Source organism: Alexandromys fortis, unplaced genomic scaffold (genome assembly GCF_014885135.2).
Source record: "Alexandromys fortis isolate MF-2015 unplaced genomic scaffold, M_Fortis_MF-2015_v1.1 scaffold_155, whole genome shotgun sequence".
In the NCBI taxonomy this organism is placed as follows: domain Eukaryota; kingdom Metazoa; phylum Chordata; class Mammalia; order Rodentia; family Cricetidae; genus Alexandromys; species Alexandromys fortis.
Window position 1 is genome coordinate 732,209 of NW_026068052.1, and position 25,490 is coordinate 757,698.

Sequence of the window (25,490 nt, forward strand, 5' to 3'; positions counted from 1 at the left end):
CTTCTCTTTCTCTCTTCTCCTTTCTTTCTTTCTTTCTTTCTTTCTTTCTTTCTTTCTTTCTTTCTTTCTTTCTTTCTTTCTTTCTTTCTTTCTTTTTTTGAGACAGGATTTCCTTTGTGAAACAGTCCTGTCTGTCCTGGAACTCATTCTGTATACAAGGCTGGCTGCGACCTCACAGAGATCCATCTGCCTCTGCCTCCCTGACCTCAAACTCACAGAGATCCACCTGCCTCTGCCTCCCAAGTGCTGGGATTAAAGGCATTCATCACCACTGCCTGGCCTTAGCCAACTTTCTTATAGAACTCAGGACTACCAGCCCAAGTATGGCACCGCCCACAATGGACTGGACACTTCTCCATTAATCATTAATTAAGAAAATGCCATACAGCCAGCTGTTATGGAGGCATTTTCTCAATTGAGGTACCTTTCTTTCAGATAACTCTAATGTGGGTCAAGCTGACATATAACTAGCCAACACAAATGGATACTAAAGATTCCATGTGCTATAGAAATATTTGAGCATAATTTGCTTTGACACTTTATTTAAATCCACTTTCTAACATTTAGGTGAAAATGATAATTTATTGTAGCAGATTAAAGATCTGTTCATTGAATTTGGAAGTATAGATTAGTGTTATAGCACTTGCCTAACATGTATGAGGCCCTGAATCCCAACATGCACATACACCCCTTCAGATATACATCTGTTTAGCACTGTTCGAAGATACGTTTATAGTATTTTTATAAATAATAATATTTTTTGCATTTTCACTTTTTTTTTTAATGTTTTTTCGAGACAGGGTTTCTCTGTGGTTTTGGAGCCTGTCCTGGAACTAGCTGTTGTAGACCAGGCTGGTCTCCATTTTTTACATTTTGTATGATGGTCAGAAATGTTAAAGGAAAAGATGTATCATATGAAAACTTTGTTACATGAGTTTGGAAAAATTCCTCAATTTTGGTAATATGAAAGGTATCAATTTTGACTCGACATCATGGTCTTGTTTTAATGAATTCCATAACTTAGTAAGATTCAGCTATAGGGAGGATCTGGTGCGCAGATTGTTTAGAAAATAGTGACATCATCTATACAGACTCAGTAACTGGATAATGTTGTCTCTAATTGGATATGTCATTTCTTTTATTACAAAGCAAGGCCAATACTTCAGAGCCAACATAAATTAATGTTTTACTAATTCTTGCAAGTAATAATAAATATTTCAGTTTTGCAAAATATATATCTACCCTCCTTAATTTCTACATTTTAAAAGTTGCAAGACATTGTTAATGTCTATTTTATAGTATTTTTAACTTTATAATAGCATTACATTTTGTGGGGTCAATATATTTCACTTTCTGAGAATGAGTAGTGATAACCAAGTTCAAGTTAATTTCAGTGAAGACTATCTTCTTTTCATTTTAAGCACCTCTTAAGTTGATTAAATAAAATGCCCTTCACAAAGTTTTCCCTAACAATGAGAGGAATTGAGAGCAATTTCATTGTAATCATTAAGTAAGAACTAACACCAAAAGTACATGTAATATCAACTCATTCCTGTTGAATCTAGTTCATTATGAGGTTTCTCAACACTCTTGGATGGAATCTTCCCTCCCCCCCAAGAATCTTTCCTAAGTGTTTTAAAAACTCTACCAAGGTGTGAGAGTTCCTGGAGACACAGTTGATTCCTGCCCCCTCCATCAGTGGATCCAGATGTTTTTCTAGTCAATGGTTCTTCTGCCTGGGCTCTAGCACATTTGCCTGGGTTCTAAAACATCCATTTTCAAGAATGTCTATGTGGATTACCCGACTTTTTTTTTCTGTACCCTATCTTTAGCTAAAAGAAATTTTATTTTCAGTTTCTACTTTTAGGATAATTTCAAGTTCCTTAGCGTTGTATTTATTTGGCCAAAGATCTAGGAACAAGTTTTACAATGCTTTGCTAACTTTAATTGTGATAAGTTTGTAACACATTTATTACTCATTGTTATTTCAGAAGTTGTTAGAACCCTGATCATAAGTGGTAATTCACGGAGACTGCGTGAAATAATTGACAGAGTCTTCGTGAACATACCAAATGTCAACAGTGAGTCTCTGGCTGAAATACAGAGTATTCAGGTTGGTAAAAAATTATTTTTTTATGGTAATCTTTTGGTGATAAGTTTGTTTAAAGTTTTATTTTTAATTATGTACAGTTGTGTGCATGTGGGTTTGTGTATGCGCATGAGTGCCTGTGGAGGCCAGAGTCTTCAGATCCCCTGGAGCTATGCTCAGGTCTTCTGCAACATTAGTATATGCTCTTAACCACACACCCTTTTTAGGATTTCTTTTTTTTTTTTATGGTTTTTCGAGACAGGGTTTCTCTGTATATTTAGAGCCTGTCCTGGAACTCACTCTGTAGACCAGGCTGGTCTCGAACTCACAGAGATTTGCCTGCCTCTGCCTCCCGAGTGCTGGGATTAAAGGTGCGCGCCACCATCGCCCAGCGGGCCACACACCCTTTTTAAAGACAGGGTCTCATACTGAACCTGGAGTTCACTGACTGGCCAAGACTAGCTGGCCAGCAGGCCCTAGTGAGCCTTCTGTTTCTGCCTTCCCAGTGCTAGCACCCTAGGTGTGCACCACCATGTCTGGATTTTATGTGGGTGATTGAAGCTCTGAGCTCAGGTCCTCATTGTTGTACAGCTCTCTAGCACCTATTCCTGTATTTTCCTGTAAGAGTTTTAGGGCCAGTCAGATGGCTTAGCGGGTAAAGTATCTCTTGCCAAGCCAGACAACCTAAGTTTGATTCCTAAGGTTCACATGGTGGATGGAGAAAATCAATTTCCATAAGTTGTCCTCGAACCTGTGTAATAGGAGGATCAGGTTGCTTGTCCTCCCAGCTGCCCGGCTTTCTTACACCCAAAATAATCACACAGAAACTGTATTTATTTAAACACAGCCTGGCCTATTAGCTCTAGCCTCTTATTGGCTAACTCTCACATCTTGATTTAACCCATTTCTAATTCTGTATGTCACCATGAGGTCATGGCTTACTGGGAAAGATTCAGCATGTCTGACCTGGCAGCTCCATGGAAGCTCTCTGACTCTGCTTTCTTCCTCCCAGAATTCAGTTCTGTCTTCTCAGCCTACCTAAGTTTTGTCCTATCAGGTCAAGCAGTTTCTTTATTAATTAAGCAATGAAAGCAACACACAAACAGAAGGAACTCCTACACCAAACCTGCATATGTGTTCCCTACCATACAAAATAAATAAAAATTTAAGATTTATTATTATTTTTAATTATGTGTGTGTGGGTATGTGCTTGTGAGGGCAGATACCTATGGAGGCCAGAGGCATTGGATGCTCCAGGAGCTAGAGTTACAGGTAACTGTGAGTCTGCCCAACTGGAAGCTGAATTTTGGTCCTCTGGAAGAACAAGAAGTAAATTTTTTTTTAGTGTGGAATATTCTTGCCTATGTATCTTGATTCTGTCAGTGAAACTTATTTATTTATTTATTTATTTATTTATTTATTTATTTATTTATTATGTATACAACATTCTGCCTCCATGTGTGCCCGCATGCCAGAGGAGGGCACCAGATCTCATTACAGATGGTTGTGAGTCACCATGTGATTGCTGGGAATTGAACTCAGGACCTCTGGAAGAGCTGCCAGTACTCTTAACCAATGAGTCATCTCTCCATTTTCTCTTTTTTTCAAGACAGGGTTTCTCTGTGACTTTGGAGCTTGTCCTGGAACTAGCTCTTGTAGACTAGGCTGGCCTCGAACTCACAGAGATCCACCTACCTCAGCCTCCCGAGTGCTGGGATTAAAGGCATGCACCACCACCAGCCTAAGTAATCTTTTATCTTTTTTTTTTCATTTTTTTTTGAGACAGGGTTTCTCTGTGGCTTTGGAGCCTGTCCTGGAACTAGCTCTTGTAGACCAGGCTGGTCTTGAACTCACAGAGATCCGCCTGCCTCTGCCTCCCTAGTGCTGGGATTAAAGGCATGCGCCACCATCGCCCGGCTATCTTTTTTTTTTAAAGATTACATGTGCCTTACCCTCTCTGAGGAGTGGATGGGGCGGTTAGGTAGAGGGAATGGGAGGAGGGGAGAGAGTGGGAACTGGGATTGGTATGTAAAATGATAAAAGATTGTTGATTCATTTAGAATTTATTTCAGTGAATGGTTCTAGGTATTTTTCCATCCTTACGTGTTTTCTTAACTCTGTTTCTTTTATTCTTATTTTTTAATTTTGGATTTTTTTTTTGAGACAGGGTTTTTCTGTGTATCATTGACTGTCCTGTAACTTGCTCTGTAGATCAGGCTGGCCCCAAACTCACAGAGATCCACCTGCTTTTACCTCCCAACTGCTGGCATTGAAGGCGTGTGCCACAATGCTCAGCGGCCACTATTTTATTTTTAATTTGTATTCCGTGTATGTGACTATGTGTGTGTTGGGAGCACACATGTGGATCCAGTTCTTTCCTGTCACTTTAATGTGAGTTCCAGGGATTGAACTCAGGTTGTCAAGCTTGTGTGACAAGATCCATCTCACTGTCTATGACTACTATTTTAAATGGCAGAATCATATCCTTTCAAGGGAATTTGTCATAATTCATTTATGTATTTCTTTATTATCAAATGTTTACATTGGTTCACATTTCCTCTATCACAGTGATAAAAGGAGCATTATTAAGTGCAAAGATTGTTTACCCACTTGTACTATTTTCTTAGAATAGAGTCTTAGAAGAGTAATTATATGACAACTTTCCAAAACTGCCAAAAGATAGTTCTTAAGAACTTTTATATCAATGTTCACTCCTACTCTTAACATTTAGAGTCTAGCTTCACATGTTGTTGGTGACATAAATCAGTAATACTTCATATGAAAGTCGTCATTCAGTCAGTGATGGCATGATTAAACTATGTGAGAGGAATGAAGGTGACCCTGAGAATTTGCCCCAGAATAGTAAAGTAAAATGATACCTGTGCTAAATTATCTGTCTTTCTGAATGGAATCTCATCAGAAAATAAGGTAGAGGTGTAGATGAGAAAGGTAATTCTGGAAAAAGACAGTGAAATATAGAGCTGAAGTTATACTGCAGTGGTAAATAAGCATCTTGTCCTGTATACTCTTGGCTTCCATCCTAGTAAGGAATAAAAACTTATACCACCATTGCTATTTATAGTGTGTGTGTATTTGCCTTTTTCTCCTTAGTCAGTTACTCTCAATCTATTTGTCGTAAAGTAATGAATGGTATGTAGATTCTATCATTATTCAACATCATCCCTTGGACGATTTAAGTCAGGGCTATGCTATATTGGTCTCAGATAGTAGTAACATCCAAGCTCAGTTACTGCCTCTGAGGTTGCTTCCCAGAAACCAAACTATTCTCCAATTTTTTTTTCCTTTCAGAACTGGGGATTAAATCTAGGGAAGCATGTAGTGACTACTGAAAGTTTTGTGGATGTTGCTTCTAAGACTCAAATGGGTTTTATTTACATAAGGACAAAGGGAAGGGGTATAATTCAGGTTAAAGTGAACATTATGAATAAAGACACATAAATAGGCTGGGTGTGGTGGAGGCAGGCAAGCCTGATCTACATGGTGAGTTCCAGGACAGTCAGGGCTACACAGAGAAACCCTGTCTGGAAACCTACACTCAAAGACACATAAATAGGAAAACACAAATTGTGTGTTCAGGGGGCAAAATAATTTCTATTAAGAGATGCTAAGATTTTTGTGAAGTGAGGTTGATTGAGATTATATTTGGAGGATCAGGGAATGACCCACAATACCTATACAGGCATTCAACATACAAGAAAGAATCTATTATTGATGGTGGTAAGTATCTTAACTGGCTAAAGAAATGTTTCCCTTTGTCTAGATTGAAGAAACTGCAGTGAACCTGTGGAATTGGACAGTTACTAGGAAAATAGAATTGTCTGTGAGTGAAAGCCAGACAGCTAAATGTATGTACACATTTTGTGACCCATTATGAAAATAGTCTTACTAGATACTGGGTAATATTCCTGAAGTTTGACTGTTTTGACCAGTTATTAGATAGGGATTATTTTGTTAAGGGACAGACAAATTGTTTGAAAGCACTGGTTTCTGTTTCCCAAGCAAATAGCTTCCCACTGTTTATGATTTTTCAGAGGTATCTCTTTGTTAATACAAGTTTTAAGGTACCACTACAAGATAGTCTAGAGATAAACAACAATGATCAAAAGGTGGGAAAAGAAAAACTAGAGGGAATATGAAAGAACACAGGTCACTGGGAAGACACAGTCAAAATCTTCCGGATTCTAAAGGACTTTCAAATAGTTTCCCCTCTCTGCTAATATTAGAATGAAAGACGTTGCCATGTGAGGGATTTAGATTTTAAAATTTTTATGTACTTACATGTATTGGTGTTTTGCCTGCATATATACTTGCATACCACATGCCTGAGTTACAGACGGCTGTGAGCCACCATGTGGGTGCTGGGTATTGAACTCAGGTCCTCTGGAAGAGTAGTTAGAACTTCTAACTACTAAGCCATCTCTCTAGCCTCTTGATTTTTAAAAAATTAAAAAAAACATTTCCTCATGATGTAAGCCAATAAACATAGTGGTGAACTACTAAGAAAAACCGTAGAAATAATTTCTATTTGTAAGAGCAAAAAAATGAGAATAGTAAAACAAGCAAACAAACAGAAAACCCAAGTCAAACATCTTTTTGAATGCTTTAGTGTTTGGTAAAGATTTAGTTACTTTAGCTAAAACAATTAAGGTTTAACTTTGCTGACAGTTGCTGGTTTTGTAAATTTTATTTGTGTGTATGTGTGTAATGTTTGGAATTGAAGGCTTCATGTATAAAGTTGTAACGTTGGGAAACATTTTTCTTTAATAATGGCAAGAAAACAAAGGCAGATAGATTATTCATTTTAAGAAGTTTGGTAGCTGGAGAGATAGTCCAGTGGTTAAGAGCACTGGCTGCTCTTCTAGAGAACCTGGGTTTGATTTTCAGCACCCATATGGTGGCTCACAACCATCTGTCACTCCGGTTCCAGGAGACCTGACACCTTCTTCTGGCCTTCTTGAGCACCAGGCATGCATGTGGTGCACAGACAAATACTTATGTACATAAAGATTTAAAAATTTTTAGGAAGTTTGGCAGTGAAAGGAAAAGGAGAAATAGGATACAGGTTTGAAACACAATAAAGTTATTTTTTGAGGTAGGGATGAAGTATGTTTGAAGGTAGAATGAAGAAAAATTTGGAGATGGTATTGAAGATAACTTTAAGAGGAGGAGTATTGAACTTTTGGCTCTCGAAAATAACTAAAGACTTAATAAACATTAACAAAAAGGAAACATTTTCCAAAACATTTCAAAAATGGAAATTAGAATTATTTACCAATTAGAAATATTTTACCAAAATATTTGTCAGAAGAAGAAAAGAAACTTTATGAGATTTCATTATAATCGATAAAAATATGACCACTTCAGTAATCCTATAATTTTAGCTGGGAAATTAAATTTTTTTACAGTGGGACATTTATTGTATTAGAAATGGTACCAGCAAGAACAGAATGATTACTGAGATCTGGCATAAAGTTGACTGGGTATGTACTTCAGCTGGAAGAGTACTTGTCCTCCAGCATGTATGGAATCCTGGGTTCCGTTCCCAGCACTACATAAACCAGGCAGTTGTGCATGCCTGTAATCTGAGGACTCAGAGGATCAGAAGGTCAAGGTCACTCTTGGGTCCATAGTAAGTTTGAGGCTATCCTGGGCTACATGAGACTATCTCAAAAGAAAAAGGTAACTAGTTCAGTGGTATATAAACTCATTTTTAAAAACTTGCCTATGTTTCATGATAAGTCAGATATGAACAAGTTGCATTCATGCAGACTTTCAATTTTTTAGTGACAGTGAACTATATAATAAGGGCACCTGTATTTTATGAATTATGCTTCAAGAACTTTTATTTCATCTAAGAAAATATGTATTTAGAGAGTTTCAGATTTAGAAGAAAATGTAAAACTGTCCTCATATCCAGAAACTTGTCAAATGATGAAGCTATAGATTGCAGCTTTACTGAGAAGAATTTTGTCAGCATGATTCATGAGCATTATGTGGAATCAGGTATCCTCAATGAGGATTTAGGATTTAACTCCTATAGAAATTAAAATGTTAGAGTGATAAATATTATAATATATAATTGTGTGTACATGTGACTGGAATTAGTAAGCAAGCAATTCATTTGATAAGCTTTAGGTCATTTGCTTTTGAAAACTGATTTTTAAATAGGCTTTAAAATGTCTTATTTTGGGCCCAGGAGTGTAGCTCTGTGCTGTAACAGTTACTTAATGTGTGAGTTTTTAAACCTTAGAATTAGAAAAATGCACAAACCCCCACGTATCTACTTACTAGGTGAATGTTTGAACCTCAGCATGGGAAAAAGTAAAACAGAAGATAAAACAAAAAGCTGGATATAACACAAAGTAGACTTCATGTGTTTTTTGTTTTGTTTTAGTATTTTTGTCTTAATGGGTTTTTTTATTTGTTTTAATTTTCATATTTTGAGAGAGAGAGCATGAAGTTGGGCGGGTAGGGAGGTGGAAAGCATCTGGAAGGAGTTGGGGGAAGGGAAAAGTATGATCAAAATATATTGTTTGAAAAAATTTTAAAGAAAAAACAATTCTGAATGTGGTAGCCCATGTCTGTAATCCTATCTTTTATGAGATGAAGGCTGAATGTTTTGGAGTTCAAAGCTATCCTCAGCTACATAGTGAATTAGAGGCCAGCCTGGGCTATATGAGACCCTGTCTCAAACAACAACAAAAATGCAGACTAAACAAAATCTACAACAAAACTCTGCAAAAAAAAAAAAAAACCCAAAAAACAAATAAAACCCAACTTCTTTCTTTCCTTTTTTTGGTTTCGTTTTGTTTTTTTCAAGACAAGGTTTCTTTGTGTGGCTTTAGAGCCCGTGGGAACTAGCTCTGTAGACCAGGCTGGCCTCAAATTCACAGAGATCCACCTGCCTCTGCCACCCGAGTGCTGGGATGAAAAGTATGTGCCACCACCTCCCTGCCAACTTCTCTTTTTTTTAATGATAAAACTGGCTTCACTTTAATCATTGCTAATTTTGTGTGTATTTATGTGTGTGTATACACACACATATAGATAGATTGTGTGCTTTGTATTTAATGGATATCTAATTACTCTTTTGCAGTATGTTATGCTGCTTGCAAGCTGGTATATAGGTATGGAATCTTAATTTCTTCAGAAGAAGCTCTTCAAAGACAGATATGGGTAAGCCCTGATTCATTGAAGATCCGAAGTAAAATGAAATGACATAGTGGTTACTTGTATGAAAATAATTGAAGTTAGTATAAACTGGAAGAATCCTTTAGTATTATCCATGTTCCTTTTATTGTTAGTATATCTAGTACAGTTTTAGATCTCAGAAGTACTGTAGTTAATAGAATGCTTCAATGAAGAGAATATTGAAAGTATACTTCTATATTTATGAATTTTTTTAATTGCAATATTGTTTGGCCAATAGCTTAGGCATATTTCTAGCTATATTTATTTATTTATTAAATGTTTCTGTCTCTTCCCCACCGCCGCCTCCCCTTTCCCTCCCCCTCCCCCAATCAAGTCCCCCTCCCTCGTCAGCCCAAAGAGCAATCAGGGTTCCCTGCCCTGTGGGAAGTCCAAGGGCCACTCACCTCCATCCAGGTCTAGTAAGGTGAGCATCCACGAAACTGCCTAGGCTCCCACGAAACCAATAGGTACAGTAGGATCAAAAACCCATTGCCATTGTTCTTGAGGTCTCAGTAGTCCTCATTGTCCACTATGTTCAGCGCGACTGGTTTTAACCCTGACTTTTTCAGACCCAGGCCAGCTAGCCTTGGTGAGTTCCCGATAGAACATCCCCCTTGTCTCAATGTATGGGTGCACCCCTCGCGGTCCTTTATGAATTCTTTTATACATTTATTACCTCCAAGTTGATAGAGTAACAGTTTTCCACATAAGAGGATGATGGTATTTCATCTTAAAAGATTTTTTTCGGGGCTGGAGAGATGGCTCAGAGGTTAAGAGCATTGCCTGTTCTTCCAAAGGTCCTGAGTTCAATTCCCAGCAACCACATGGTGGCTCACAACCATCTGTAATGGGGTCTGGTGCCCTCTTGTGGCCTGCGGGCATACACACAGACAGAATATTGTATACATAATAGTAAATAAATATTTAAAAAAAAAGATTTTTTTCTAGGCCAGGTATGGTAGCACATACTTGTAATTGCAGTACTTAGGAAGCTAGGGCAAGAGGATCTCAAATTTGAAGTCAGCCTGGGCTTTAGAGAGTTTTACATCAGACTGGGCTATATAATGAGACCCTGTCTCAAAAAGCAAAACACAAGTTTTTTTCTCATGAAAAATTTAAACTGTTCAGCAACTAAAGGAGTTCAGGATTGGTTGATTTGTTTTGGTTATTTGAGACAGGGTCTCATTATATTTTAGCTGGCTTTCTAATTGCTGTGACAAAATACTGTGATAGAAACACCATGGGGGAGGAAGGGTCTCTTTTGGCTCATGGTTTCAGAGGTGTCAGTCTGTTATAGCAGAATGCATGTGGGAAAGCAGAGCATTTCACATCATGCTAGCCAGAAAGCAAAGAAAAGGCAGGAAGAAAGCTAGGCAGAGTGGCACATGCCTGCAATCTCAGCATTTTGAGGACTGAGTCAGGAGGATTGATAAAAGTTAGAGGCCATTTCAAACTATACAGTGACTACCAGACTGATTAGGGAGGGCTACGTATCAAGACCATGTCTGAATATTTTTCCCTCAAAATGGAAGCAGTCAGAGACAAGGTGGCCTTAAGGACCTATTCTCAGGTGCCTGACTTCTCCAGCCAGGTCTGACTCACTGAAGTTTCCAGTAGTGCCACCAACTGAAGGCTAAGTCTCAAGACAAGGGCCTGTGGAGAACATTTCATATTCAAACCATAGCCCCCAGGCTGACTTGGAACTCATGATCCTTCTGCCTGAGCCTCCCACGGTGCTGAGATTAAAGATGTGTGCCATCATGCTTGGCTTGCTTGCTTATTTATTTACCTATTTATTACTTATTTACTTAAAGAATTTATGTTTGAGTATTTTGCCTGCACCATTTGTGTGACTTGGAAACCAGAAGAGGGCATCATATCCCCTGGAACTAGAGTTACAGATTGTTATGAATTATATTATGGGTACTTGGAATTCAACCTGGGTCCTCTGAAGAGCTACAAGTGCTCTTAATCACAGACCATCTCTTTGGCCCTACTTTATGTTTTGAGACAAGAGCTCACTACGTAGTCCTGACTGTCTTGGAATTTGTTACCTAGACCAAGCTGGTCTTGAACTCAGAGAGGTACTCCTCCCTTTACCTCTACCTCTCTGGTACTGGCATTAAAGGTATGACACTTATTTATTCATTTACTTTTGAGGCAAGAGTCTCACTCTATTGCCCAGGCTAATTTCAAACTCCTTGTCTCAAACAATCCTCTTGCAGCAGTCTCCTGAGTAGCTGGGCCAGCCTATCGGCTTACATACCCAGCAAGAATATAACATGTGAAGTGTGAAGACCTAGGTTTGAATTCTCGCCCTGTGACTTGCTATCTTACTTTGAAAGATTTGTTTTCTCATTTGTAAAATGAGGTTAATAATATTTAGTGTACAATGCTATAGGGTTAAATTATAGTTTTATGAGAGGTGCTTTGTGAACTACAAATAGGTAAGTATGCTAATAGTATATAAATGAACATCTGTCATATGTTATGGGATAAAACTATGTTGAATGTGGGGGTTTACTTTTTGTGTTTCTCCTTTTTCAAATATTGCAGTCACCAGTGTTTTGTGCAGCTTTTATAAAATGCTGTGTTCCGTGGGAAGACTGGTTTAAAATATTCAGTCATAGATGGAGCAGAAAGTCCTCTTTCATTATTATTATTTAAAAACAGCATAGGAGCTTGGCATAGTAGTGCACACCTGTAGGGGTTCAAATACAGTTTCTTAGCTATGCAAGGCAATATAAGAGAAACCTAAGCCCTAAAACAATAAAGATCAAGCATTCAGAAAAATCAATTAAGATGGTACTCCAATTCCTCTGATTAATACTAAATAGAATAATTAGTTCATGGTCACTCTTCTTTTTCTTTTTAATTTTTAAAGCATTTATTGAATTTTCAGTTAGTATATGTAACTAAATAAGGGTCTCATCAATTTGATACACATATATACTTGTGCTTTGCTTATACTAGCCTCCCTATTATGTTCTCTTGACTTCTTTTTGCCCTCCCTTTATTTCCCTTCCTCTCCCAAATGATCTCTTTTCTACTTTCATAGTGTGTATGTGTGTGTGTGCACGCATGCACACATGTGAAGAGAGAGAGAGAGAGAGAGAGAGAGAGAGAGAGAGAGAGAGAGATTGATTGATTCTATATATGAAAGAAACTATGTGGTATTTGTTTTTCTGAATGTGGTTTATTTCCCTTAACAGGATGATTCATTTTTCTGAAAATTACCTGATTTTGTTCTTTATAGTTGAATAAACTTCATTATTGTATTTTTTCACATTTTGTTTATATTCATCTGTTGATGAATGTCTATGCTCTGTATCTTGATGGTTGTGAATAGTGTGTAATAAACATAGATGTACATATATTTCTGTGGTATGCTGACTTAGATTCCTAGGGGTACTTGCCTTTGAGTGGTAGAGCTGAATCCATTGGTTGTTCTAATTTTAGACTTTTTGTTTTAGAAAACTCCATTCATTATACTAATGTACACCTTCCCCTTAGCAGTGTGCAGTAGCTCTTCTCACACTTCCCTCTGCATCTCTTTAGCATTTTTGTCGTTATTTGTTCCTTTGATGGTAGCTAGCCTGACTGGGGGGGAGATGGAATATCAATCTGATTTTGATTTTTAGTTTCCTGATGCATAATGATGCTGAATATTTTCTTTCATATATTCATTGGCGAGTAGTATTTCTTTTAGGAATTTTCTGTTGGACTGGGGAAATGACTCAGTTGTTACACAGCCAAAATATAAGAGAATTTTCTGTTCAGTTCGCTTCTGTTCAGTCCATTTATTGACTGGATGATTTCTTTGCTAAGTATTTTATTTTATTTTATCTTATTTTATTCTTTCTTGGCCTCTTGAATGCTAGGACTTAAGGTGTCTTCATATCCAGTACTGTTTGTTTTTGTGTTTTGTTTGTTTTTCTTGTCTTTAATATAGTGTCTTTCTGTGTAGTCCTGGATGGAACTCACTAATGTAGGCTCTGATCTTGAACTTACAGTGATCCTCCTGTCTCTGACTCCCAAATACTGGAAGTGTAAGCATATGCCATTGGCCAAAATATTGTTTTATTGGGGTAGGAATATAGCAAATAAATGGAAACATTTCACATATATCCCTTGTTTTAGACAAAAACTTATTATGTAGCCCAGGCTGGCCTTGAATTTGTTACTCCTCCTGTGTACTTGGATTACTGTTGTGCACCCCTACACCTGACTAGATTCCATATATAGTTTTCTCTACCTCAGGTTTTACCTATTTAATCATATACCTGTGTATAGCAATATATATATATATATTTCTATGTATAACTAGGCATTTCTCACTATTATCCAGTTTTGGGGGGCTGGAGATATTTCTCAGTGGTTAACAACCCTGGCTGCTCTTTCAGAGGACTGGGGTTTGATTCCTAGAACCCACATGGTAGCTTGCAGCAAGCTATAACTCCAGTTCCAGGGTACCTTGATGCTCCCTTCTGGTCTCCTTCCATGCCAAACACCTATATGCATAACATAAAAGAAATAAATAAAAATACCTCTGTACTATTCAGTTGGTTTATATATGTTTCTACATTCAATTGGAGGTTCCTTGATGGTCCTTTGGGTTGTATGATGAATTACTTTCTGTGTGTATCTTTGCTAGTTTTTCTTGCAGTGCTAGGGGTTAAACTCCGGGCCTGCTACATGCTAGGCAAGCACTCCAGTGAGCTACTTCCTCATCTCTCACTGCCAGTTTAAGGCCATTACTTGTAACTACTTCTGTTTCCATTTTCATGGCTACCTCCATATATCATTTTTGGGGTGGGTGGCTGGGTTTGAGACAGAGTCTTACTATGTAGTTCTGGCTGTCCTAAAATTCACTATGTAGACCAGGCTGGCCTTGAACTCACATAGATTCGTCTGCCTCAATCTCTTTAAGTGTTAGGATTAAAGGCCTGCACCACCACGCCCATCTATCTCCATATATTTTAATCATATGCTTTTATCACTGTATTGATTTTCTATGGCTTCCATAACAAAATATTGTAAATTGCATGGCTTAAATAACAGAAATTAATTTTCTCACAGTTCTGGAGGCTAGAAGTTCAAGACCAATATGTTTAGTTTCTTCTGAGTCCCCTTATCTTGATTTTCAGTTCTCCTCCTCTTTCTTTTGTCCTTGCACGGCCTTTCTTCTTATACATCTTTGTATATCTAAATTCTTTCTTGTAAGGACACAGTAAGATTTAATTAGGCTCTTCCCCACCAATTTTCTTTAATATTGTTATGATGATGATGATGATGACTATTCTTGCGTGTGAATGTGTGCATGCATGTGCATGTCACATCAAGTGTGAATATCAAAGGAAAAACGCTGTGGATTCAGTTCTCCCCTTCCATCTTTATGTGGGATCTGAGGATTGACCCACGACCATCAGGCTTGAGTGGCAGTGAAAGAGCTTGCAGCCCTTGATTAGACTTTACAGCCTCATTTAACATAATCGTCTCTTAAAGGCCCTATATTCAAATATACTCATACTCTGAGGTACTTGAAGTAGGGACTTCAACATAGAAGTTTTGAGAAGTAGCACTTTTTCTATATTAATAACTCATATTTAATCTTAATGGTAGAATGGATGCTTAGTATATGTGAGGCTTTGTATTCAAGCCCCAGCACTGCAACACAAAAACAATAAAAAACTTGACAATAAAAACAACTACTTCTTGATATATCATTTTTATGTTATCTGTTTACTTGAGATCATGAGATATGAGGAGTTATTTCAGGTTCTGTTATTTTCCTTGATCTTTTCTCCATTTTTGCTATAGTATACAATTTAAAGCTTAACTGATGATTATCTTTAAAATATTTCTAGAGGGTCTCACTATATAGTCCTGATTATCCTGGAAATTTTTTTAAAAATTAAACAACATGTTTAATATTTTCCCCATAGGTTTTGAAGATTAGATTTTTACTTTCCACTTCATTAGTGTATTAGTAATATAGTTTATTAGTACCTTTGCCATTCTACATCTCTTCCCCTTCAACCTTTCAACTTTTGTCACCTGTAATTTTCACTCTGGGCTTTGATAATCTCAAAAAAATGGAAACTTACAGGAACATGCTGTTGACTGGGGTTATTATTTAAATCTATGAATAAATAGTTTATTTCCTTTTTGTTTTCTCTTTCTCTCCCTCTCCCTCTCTTTGGTTTTTCGAGACAAGGTTTCTCTGTGTAACTTTGGAGTCCCTCCTGTAACTCTCTCTGTAGACAAAGCTGGCCTCAAACTCACAGAGATCCTCCTGCCTCTGCCTTCCAAGTGCTGGGATTTAAAGATGTATGTGTGCCACCACTGCTCAGCATTTTTATTGAATTTCTTTAATTCTACTTCCTTAGGTATTCTGTTTGTTGAGTGTTGCAGAATATTTGTTTAGATATGTAAAGATGTGTTGCATTTGTTTAACTATGTAAATATGTGTTATATTTATTTATGTTGTGAAATATTTGTTTAACTTTGTAAAGATGTGTTGCTATTTCACCTTGCCTGCCTAAGGTACCTGATTGGTCTAATAAAAAGTTGAATGACCAATAGTGAGGGAAGAGGTATAGGTAGAACTTTTGGACAGTGAGTGTAAGTAGGAGGAAGAATTTAGGCTACTGGAGAAAGTAAAGGAGATGCCAGGGAGATGCCAGGGGCCAGCCAGACACAGAGGAAGCGGGAAAGTAAGAGCTACAGAATGAATGAAAGGTAAATAGCCCCAGGGAAAATGTAGATGATGGGAAACAGGTTAAATTTAATTATAAGAGCTAGTGGGACAAGCCTAAGCTAAGGCAGAACATTCATAATTAACAAGTTTGTGTCTTTTTTGGGAGCTGGCTGCTACCCCAAAGAAAATTCCAACTATAGTTGAGTGTGAAATCCTTTCATAGTATTGTTTTTCCTCATTAGTTCGATAACTCTTGTCCATATTTGATTTGAGACTCCTTGATAGTTTTCTTTGAATACAGTGTCATAGTATTTACTAAAACCTGAAGCCAGTGACTGATGATGAAGTAAGACTAGATGTTTTACATTAATCTATGTTGTCTGCTATCTGAAACTCTATTTCTTTTCAGCATAAGAATTGTATGCACTACTATTCTCTGAAGAGGGGAAGAAACAGCAACCCCACAAAATGTCTTATTTTCTTTTATTGCCATTTCTGGGGATTTATACTAGAAGAGATAGTTGTATCGTGTGCTCCTGCTTCCATCTCAGTTCAGTCCTTATTTGCTCCCACAGCATTTGTACATATTACATATCAGTTATTACTTACAATCAGTTACAGTACTGAGAATATTTCCCAGGGTGCCTGACAGGTAAAGGATTTTTTTTAAAATAATGATTCAATCATTGAGTTATTCAAAACTATACTAGAGATGTGATTAAAAACTAGAACTCGTGTGTGCTGTCTCATAGTCCATTGTTCATCCTATAACTTTTTTTTTACTGTTTTTGTTTTTAAAGATTTTATTTAGTATGTATATAGTGTTCTGCCTGTATGTATGCTTGCATGCCAGAAGAGGGCGCCAGATTTCATTAAGATGGTTATAAGCCACCATATGGTTGCTGGGAATTGAACTCAGGACCTCTGGAAGAGGAATCTTTTTTTTTTTAAAGTATTTATTTATTTATTATGTATACAGCATTCTGTCTATGTGTATGCTTGCAGGCCAGAAGAGGACACCAGACCCCATTACAGATGGTTGTGAGCCACCATGTGGTTGCTGGGAATTGAACTCAGGACCTTTGGAAGAGCAAGCAATGCTCTTAACCTCTGAGCCATCTCTCCAGCCCCTGGAAGAGCAATCTTAACGTCTTAACCTCTGGGTCATCTCTCCAACCCTCATAACTTTTTTCAATTATGTGAAGCATTAAGTTCTCAGAACTTTTCTTTTTATATAAATTATAACTATTAAAAATATTGAAATAATTGAATATTTGCGAACTTCATAATCACCATCCAATATATTAAAAATATTTTCTCAGAAGGTGTTTTCAAGGCATTGTTCTAGTTTCATTTCTGTTGCTGTGATGAAATACCCAGACAAAAAGTAATGTAGAGGAGAAAGGATTTATTTGACTTACAATTTTAGGTCACAGTCCATTGTTAAAGGAAAGGCAGCAGGAACTCAAGAAGTCATATTATATCTATAGTCAGTATCAAAGAGAATATATACATCCTTGCTTGCTTGCTCTTATCTAGCATTCTCCTGCTTTGTGAAGTGCAAGATCCCCTACCTAAGAGAAGAGAGCACCCAAGATGGTCTGTGTCTTCCTACATCAGTTAACAGTTGAGAGAATCTCCCAACAACATATCTGCAGGGCAATCTGATCTTGATAATTTGTCATTAAGACTTTCTTCCCAGGTGATTGTAGGTTGTGTCAAGTTGACATTAAAACTCACCAGCACAAACATTAATCTTTTGTTCCTGCTGCTTCTCTCAAAAACACTTCTCTTAAGTTGCAATTCAGAGCACAGAAGTAAGTGCTGATTGCTGTTTTTTTTTACCCCTATGTATTGTGTCTCAATATACAAGATAATTTTTCCCTATTATCTTTCAACCAATTTGGGAGAGCTGTGAAGTTTTAAAATTATTTCCTAACTTCTGTTTTCTAGATGAATATAAAAACAGGAAAAGAATGGTTGGATACTGGAAATGCCCCGATTGCTGATGAATTTTTTCAAGCTGCCATGGCTGTAAGTTACAATTGATTTTCAGCTGTGGCAGTTATTAGTAACATCTATGCTAAGTCTCATGCTTGTGTTGTTTTATTTTACAGGATCTGGAGAAATTATATGTCAAATTAATGCGGAGTTGCTACACTGAGGCCAACTTGACCATGCATAAGGTCACAGTGGAGAAGGGTATCTTCTGCGCACTTTCTTTTCAAGCTGAGTCAGTAGGTATCATGAACACTGTGGCCTTATAACAGGACATTTTGCATATGTAAATGTAAAAGTGATAATATGAGTTCTTGGTTTTCTAAGGATATTATGATATAATAGTTGTTAATTAGTGGGGGCTGTAGTCTGTGTAGGGTGAGTGAGAGTGAAAAGAAAGATAATAGCTAAGCATAATTTTCAACCAATCCATTTAACATCTGCTATTTATGACAACTTTTACTTGAAATGCTGTCTCTGAGAGTCTTGTTTTAAACTATTCTTTTTCATGTATGTGGGTGTGTGGTATGTATGATGCATGCATGTGAGTGTGTGGGGAGGCTGTGCCTTTGTGTACACATGCAGAGAGGCTGGAGCAAGACATCAAGTGTCTTTCTTTATCTTCTCTGCCTTAGTCCCTTGAAATAGGGTGTCTTACTGGGCTGGAAGCTTGCTGTTTGGGCTAGGCTGGTTGACCTAGTATGTCCTGGGGATTTGAACTCAGATCTTATGCTTGGAGAACAGTTGCTCTTACAAACTGAGACATCTAGCCAGTCTTGAGTTTCTTACATTCACAGTGAGCTCTAAATAGTTGGCCTCAAAGGTGCCTTCTCATTTATAATTGTTCTGTGTTGTTCATTGATACTTTAAAAGTCTGCTGGTATTATGTAAATGTTAACACTTCAGAATTGTGCTTTATCATTTGTTGCTTTATTAGTTTCCCTGTTTTGTCATTATGGAGTTAGGTGTGTATTTTTAGTTGGCAAATATAAACTGTGATGTTTGCCTACCATAATTCTAGAAATGAAAGAGGCCTTCTATATATTATTATTATTTTAACATCTTTATTGACTTATAATTTCTACACCATAAAATTTACCTATTTATAATGTGTCAGTGATTTTTATATATTTATAGACTCATGTAGTGCTCATCACAGTCTGAATTTAGTACATATTTTATTCCATGATGAGCCATCCTACACATTTCTCCTGATCCCAGTTTTTATAACCAATTTTTAACCTAAATTTGCCTATTCTGGACATTTCATGCAAGTAGAGACATAGAGTAAGTTGTCTTTGTGATTAACTTCTTTTCGTTTCTTTTTTATTTTATTTTTTATTATTTTATAAATAATATCATTCAAAATTTTCACTTTTTCCTCTCTTCCCACTTCCCTCCCGCTCCCCACTCACCCCCTCTTCTTTCCCCTCCAGTCCTAAGAGAGGGCAGGGAACCCTGCCCTGTGGGAAGTCCAAGGTCCTCCCCGCTCCATCCAGGCTTAGGAAGCTGTGCATCCAAATAGACTAGGATCCCAAAAAGCCAGTACATGCAATAGAGACCAATCCCAGTGCCATTATCATTGGCTTCTCAGTCTGCCCCAATTGTCAGCCACATTCAGAGGGTCCAGTTTGATTCCATGCTCATTCAGTCCCAGTCCAGCTGGTTTTGGTGAACTCCCATTAGATCAATCACACAGTCTCTGTGGGTGGACCAACCCCTCGAGGTCCTGACTTCCTTGCTCATATTCTAAAAAAAAAAAATTATTTAAAAGTTCTTTTTTTATTTTGCATACCAACCACAGTTCCCCCTCCCTCCTCTCCTCCTGTTCCCACCACCTTCCCCCAGCTCAACCCCCCCCCCACTCCTCCGAAAGAGTAAGGCCTTCCATGGGAAGCCAACAAAGCCTGGCATGTCAAGTTGAGGCAAGATTAAGTCCCTCCCCCCCTGTATCAAGGCTGAGCAGGGTATCTTTCTTATAGGGAATGGGCTCCAAAACCAGTTCATGCACTGGGGATAAATCCTAGTCCCACTTCCAGTGGCCCCGCAGATTGCTCAAGACACAGAGAATGTGATTAACGTCTTTATTTAGCATAATTTGTTAAGGTTCAGTCATGTTACACCATGCTTCACTTTGCAGATACGCTCTGTTTATTTGTCCATCCATCCATTGATAGACATTTGAGTCATTCCCAATATTTGGTTATTATACATTATTGTATCATGAACATTCATGTGCAGAGTTTTGTATCTACATGTTTTCATTACTCTTGGGTATATACCTAGAATTGGAATTGCTGGATAGCATTGTAGGTGTAACTTATTTTAGACTTAGCAACTCTTTTGAGAAAGTGCCAGATTATCTTTCACAGTGACTGTGCCATTTTATATTTCCACTAGCAGTGCATGGAAGCTCCATTTTCCCCATATCTGAAAGTTTGATTGTTTCAAGTAATTATATTTATGACTATGATCTATTTTAATTTATTTCTAGGTATAAAATGAGACAGATATCTAACACCATTCTTTCTTGTACACATGGCTATCCTGTTATCTCAAATGCTACTTGTTGAGAAACTGCTTCCCTTGTTATCTTGGTAACTTCGCCAAAAATAAATTGATCACAAATGTGAGGGCTTATTTTTGGTCTGTATTCTACTATGTTGGTTGGATATATCTGTCTTTGCACTAGCACCAGACTGTCCTGATTATTGTAATCATATAGTAGGTTTTAAAATTAACAAGTATGAGTTGCCCAGTTTTTTCATATTGTTTTGAGTATTCTGGGTCCCTTATAGTTCCGTGTGAATTTTAGGATTAAATTGTCACTTTGTACAAAGAAGCCAGCTATAATTGCAATTGGGATAGAGTTGGATCTATAGACCATGTTGAGGAGTATTGCTATCTTCATAATATAAAGTATTCTGATATACAAACATTTATATATATTAAATATACATATTTTCTTTGTCTTTTGAGGCAGTGTCTCACTATGTATGTAGCCCTGTTTGGCCTAAAACTCAATATGTAGACCAGTTTAGCCCACAGAGGTCTGCTTCTGCCTCCTGAGTGCTGGGAATAAAGGTGTGCACATATATATTTCTTATATTTTCTATTAAAAATTTAAATTGTCACAAAATTTATGGGAAATATGTTTTGATATATGTATATATTGTGCATTATTCAAATCAGGGTGTGTTTTATTTTGTAATGATGAAACTGAAGTTCATAGAAGAGGCATTATTTATCTGAAGATCCAAGACCAGAATCAAAATGTTTTTTTTTCTTAAACTGTTTTGAGAATTTCATACATGAGTACTGTATTTAAATCACTTCTGTCCCTTATTCCTTCTTCTTCCCCTCTAGTTCTTCCCATGTTTCTCCCCCTCGAACTATTGATCTTTCCTTCTTTAATTATCACACACACACACACACACACACACACAAACCTTGCTGAGTTCATTTAGTCTTGTTTATATGTGTGTGTTTACAGCTGACTACTAGGGATTGGATAACTTGTCAGGGAGCTCATCTCTGGAGAAGACTGATTCTCCCTCTCTCAGTAGCCATGAATTACCTCTAGCTTTTCATTAGGGGTAGGATCTGGGAGCTTTCCCCCATCTGCATCTGCACTGGTATGTCAACTGGTGGTGTCATTGTACAGGTCCTGTTTAAGCAACCATGTTGAGATTTCATCAGTGTAGCTTCCTTTTCATCCCCCCTTCCAGTAGAAATCCTAGTCTTCTGGCTCTTACACTCTTTCTGCCCCCTCTTTTGAGCTGTTCCCTAACCTTAACTCTAGGGCTTGCATTGTAGATGCATTTATTGGGGTTGGGTACTCCATGGTCTACTGTTCTCTACATTTTGACCAGTTATGGATTTCTGTAATAATTTCCATCTGCTTAAAAAAGAAGCTTCTTTGATGAGGGTGAGACCTACACTTATTTGTGGGTACAAGGATCAGTATTTCTAATGCTGGTAGGAATTCTATTGGGGTAGGAAAGTGACAGTAGTAAGTTTCCTCTAGGGTTCATGATTTTACTAGTCTTAGCTAATTTTACAGTACCAGGTATGAATTCCTTCCTATTGAGGAGGCCTTAAGTCCAGTTAGATGGTTTCTGGTTATCCCCAAGATATAAATGCCATTAGATTTTTTTGTCTATATTTGCTTTATACACTGCAAATGAGATTGATCATATAAATGAATTTCTTCTTCAGAATTTTTGTATTATCTTTTATTATTAATATCTTTTGTGAACTACTTTAAGGCAATTAATAAAATACTGATATAAAGTCTAGCAAGCCTTGGACTTACAATTATTATTATTATTACTATTATTATTATTGTTTTTGAAATAGGATATGTAGGCAAGACTAGCCTTGAGCTCCTAATCCTCCTGCCTCAGTCTCCTGGGTGAGAGTTGTGTGTGTACCACCATGCTCAGTTCTACACCTTAACTTTTATCAATTTGTTCTATGCCTTTGAACTGTTACTTGACATTTCTTAGCCAATATTTCAGTTAAGCAAGTAACTATGTATGTACAAGACTGCCAGTTGCCTAATATACTAGACTGAGACAGGGGTACATGTGGCTTGATTGTAGTTCATGTGAAAAAGATTTGTATCCAATGTAACAGTTTATATCGATTATCAATTAGACAGTGTCTAAAATCACCTAGGAGACAAACCTCTGCGCATGTCTGGGAAAGATTAATCTAGATTTGGTTAGAGATCTGTGTATGTCTGTGAGGGATTGTGAGGTTATCTGTGGTAAGAAGACTCATTATGAATATGGACAGCCCCAGTTCATGAGCTCAGATCTGGTTCTGAATAGAAAACAGGAAGTTGGTTGAGCACTAGCATTTATTGCTCCATTCTTTTTGGTCGTGGATGCACTGTGACCTCACATTCCCGACACCATGCCTTTTCCTTCTATGGTGGACTTCCCCTTGAACTGTAATCCAAAATAACCCTTCCTTTCTTAAGTTACTTTTGTCAGTATTAGATCACAGCCATGAGGAAAGTAACTAATACTGCCAGAGTACTGATTCCTTCCCACAGTTACAGTTATTCTGAGCTGAGGCTCTAACATCACTTGTGTAGCTTGGTCCTCTTGTGGGATGCCTAACAATGGGAACAGGGACAGTCTCAGATTCTTTTGTTGGCTTTTGGGACCCTGCTTCTCATACTAGGTCACCTTGCCCAGCCTTAATACAAGGGGAGGTGCTTTGTCTCATTGCAACTTGATATACCATGTTTTGTTGATAACTCACAGGAGACCTGCCCTTCCCTGAACAGAAACAGAGGAGGAGTGAATTAGGGGTGGGAGCAGAAGGGGCTGAGGGAGGGACTGGGAGGAGAGGAGGGAGGGAAACTGTGGCAGATAGGGAAAAGAAATTAATTAATTAAAAAAGATCACTTGAGACCAGGAGTTTGAGACTAGCCTGACCTACATAGTGAAAGCCTGTATCATAGCCTATTTTAATAATCTCTAGGGAGGCATTTTACATTATTTAACTAAATTTCAAGTATTGTGATCATTTCTAGGCATTACACTTTAAAAGTAATTGGGTTAATATAGTGAATATACTATGTGAAAATATCTGGAGAATATAATGATGTCTGTGTTGAAAAAAACCGAGACAGTAGGAATGACAGCCTTTCTTTGAATGTTTTAAGAACTAAGGACTGAAATATTAAAGAGCAATCAAACTCCACAGAACAGAATGAAGACCAGAGATAAAACCTACAGGAAGACCAATTTCAGAGCAGTGTAAAGAGTAACATTTATTAGATAGTAACCCTATAATCTGGCAGCTTTGTTGAAAGATAGCTAATTTCTGTTGTCACTAGAAGATTGTGAACAAAGGTGTGAGCATCCTAACAATTATGTCTTACAGAAAGGATTCCTTCATTAGATACTAAGTTAGATTTCTGAGTCTTACGGCTTTCTTAGTGCTAAGAGTCTATGCTTCTAGAAAACCTTCAGTTTTTATAGCATTTCTTCAGTGTTCTAGATGTTGATTTCAAAATGGCATCTTTAGCTAGCTGAAACTTTTTATAGTAGCTATGATTAGTAATGAGAATTATAGGCTCATGCCACCAAATTCAGTTAAGGGTAATTCTGTTTGTTCTTCTAACTCTAAGACACCCTCATCATTAGGACCTAAGAGTTTTGTTGATAACGTCTTGGCAGAAGATATCTTTAAAGGCCATTATCAAAATTACTAGTATTATTGTTATACGGTTATATATAATACTCTATATTGTGTAGTATATATTATGTTAATATGTATATATTATGTTAATAGGGTTTCTCTTGCCCAGCAAATAGCCTATGAGATATTTCTTAGAGATTTAACAGGCTTTATCATTTTTTAGGTACTTACCATTGAACTAGTTAGATAATTGCTTTATTATTTATTAAATTATTCAGCAGACAATATTTGTAGTGATCAGGGTACTCTGCTAGGATTGTGAGGATGGCTGGTCTTGAGTAGCAACTTGACAGTATTTAGAATCACCTAGGAGCCACACCTGAGCCTGCCTATGAAGGTGTTTCTGGAGAGAATGAACGGGATAGACCTACATTCAAAATGGGTGGAACTTGCAGTGGGTGATCCAGATATAAAGAGGTCCAAGTTAGAATCAGTGTATGTGTGCCTTCCTTGTCTTCTTCCTGGCTGCTGCTGAGACACGCTTTTCACATCAGACTCCAGCTTCAGCTGTCCAGCATGCACTCAAGTAACACTAGGGAGCTTCCAGGCTTTCAGGAACAGATTGGGACTGTGATGGTATTCAGCTTCGTGGAGTCAGTAGCTACTGGGATCTCTGTCTCTCCAGTGTGCAGACTGTGATGGAGGCCTGGCTTGTGAAGAGTTAGAGGGAAGTTTGAGAGGCCCTCAAAGGCTCTATCAGGGCTGTTAATGTGGTATCTTGAATTAAGAACCCATGGTTTCTGGTCAGCTAGGGCTGAAAGATCAGCTGTGAGTAATGAGAGTTCAGCACCATCAAAGTGAAACCTTTTATTTACTGGGCCAGTCAGTGATCATTAGCTGGACTGAAAAATCAGCTGTGAGCCCAGCATCATTGAGATGAAATCTTCTAGAAAGTATTTTCTCAGGGTCAGCATTCAGAGCTATGGTCCAGAGAGATCAGGGATACATCTCAAGGTAGCAACCAAGTTTGTTAATTTTTAAGAATCTCCCACTGCTATTGGTTTTGAAAGCACGTTGCAGATTGCAGGTCTCATGAGAGCAGCTGAGGTTTGGTACTGTGTGTGACACGATAGAGTTGGAGTCCCTGAAAAGGGGCCAGGAGAGGCCATTGGTGAAGGCGCAACCCAGTTGCAGCAAAGACCCCAGCATATTTTAAATGCCAGGACTGCAGGGTGATCACCAAGGACAGCAGTAGATGTGGAGGTGGCCTGAACCTATGAGACAAGTCGTGTGTGTGTGTGTGTGTGTGTGTGTGTGTGTGTGTGTGTGTGT

The 25,490-nt window shown here is 37.7% G+C and overlaps 1 protein-coding gene across 6 annotated transcripts in view; it reads left to right on the forward strand.

Annotated features, from left to right (window-relative positions):
* Positions 1-25,490, forward strand: part of Tex11 (testis expressed 11) — a 290,243-nt gene that overhangs the window by 18,498 nt on the left and 246,255 nt on the right. For 5 of the 6 annotated variants that reach the window (XR_007588266.1, XM_050119701.1, XM_050119702.1 and 2 more), the window contains exons 3-7: positions 1,992-2,113; positions 5,871-5,955; positions 9,207-9,286; positions 17,955-18,035; positions 18,119-18,238. Coding sequence is in view for 5 of the 6 variants with exons in the window: in XM_050119701.1 (XP_049975658.1) it covers positions 1,992-2,113; positions 5,871-5,955; positions 9,207-9,286; positions 17,955-18,035; positions 18,119-18,238 (488 nt within the window). In the remaining variant the exon portion in view is untranslated. Of the gene's footprint in view, positions 1-1,989; positions 2,114-5,870; positions 5,956-9,206; positions 9,287-17,954; positions 18,036-18,118; positions 18,239-25,490 lie in introns of those variants that run through there. The other variant, XM_050119706.1, reaches the window with a different exon arrangement.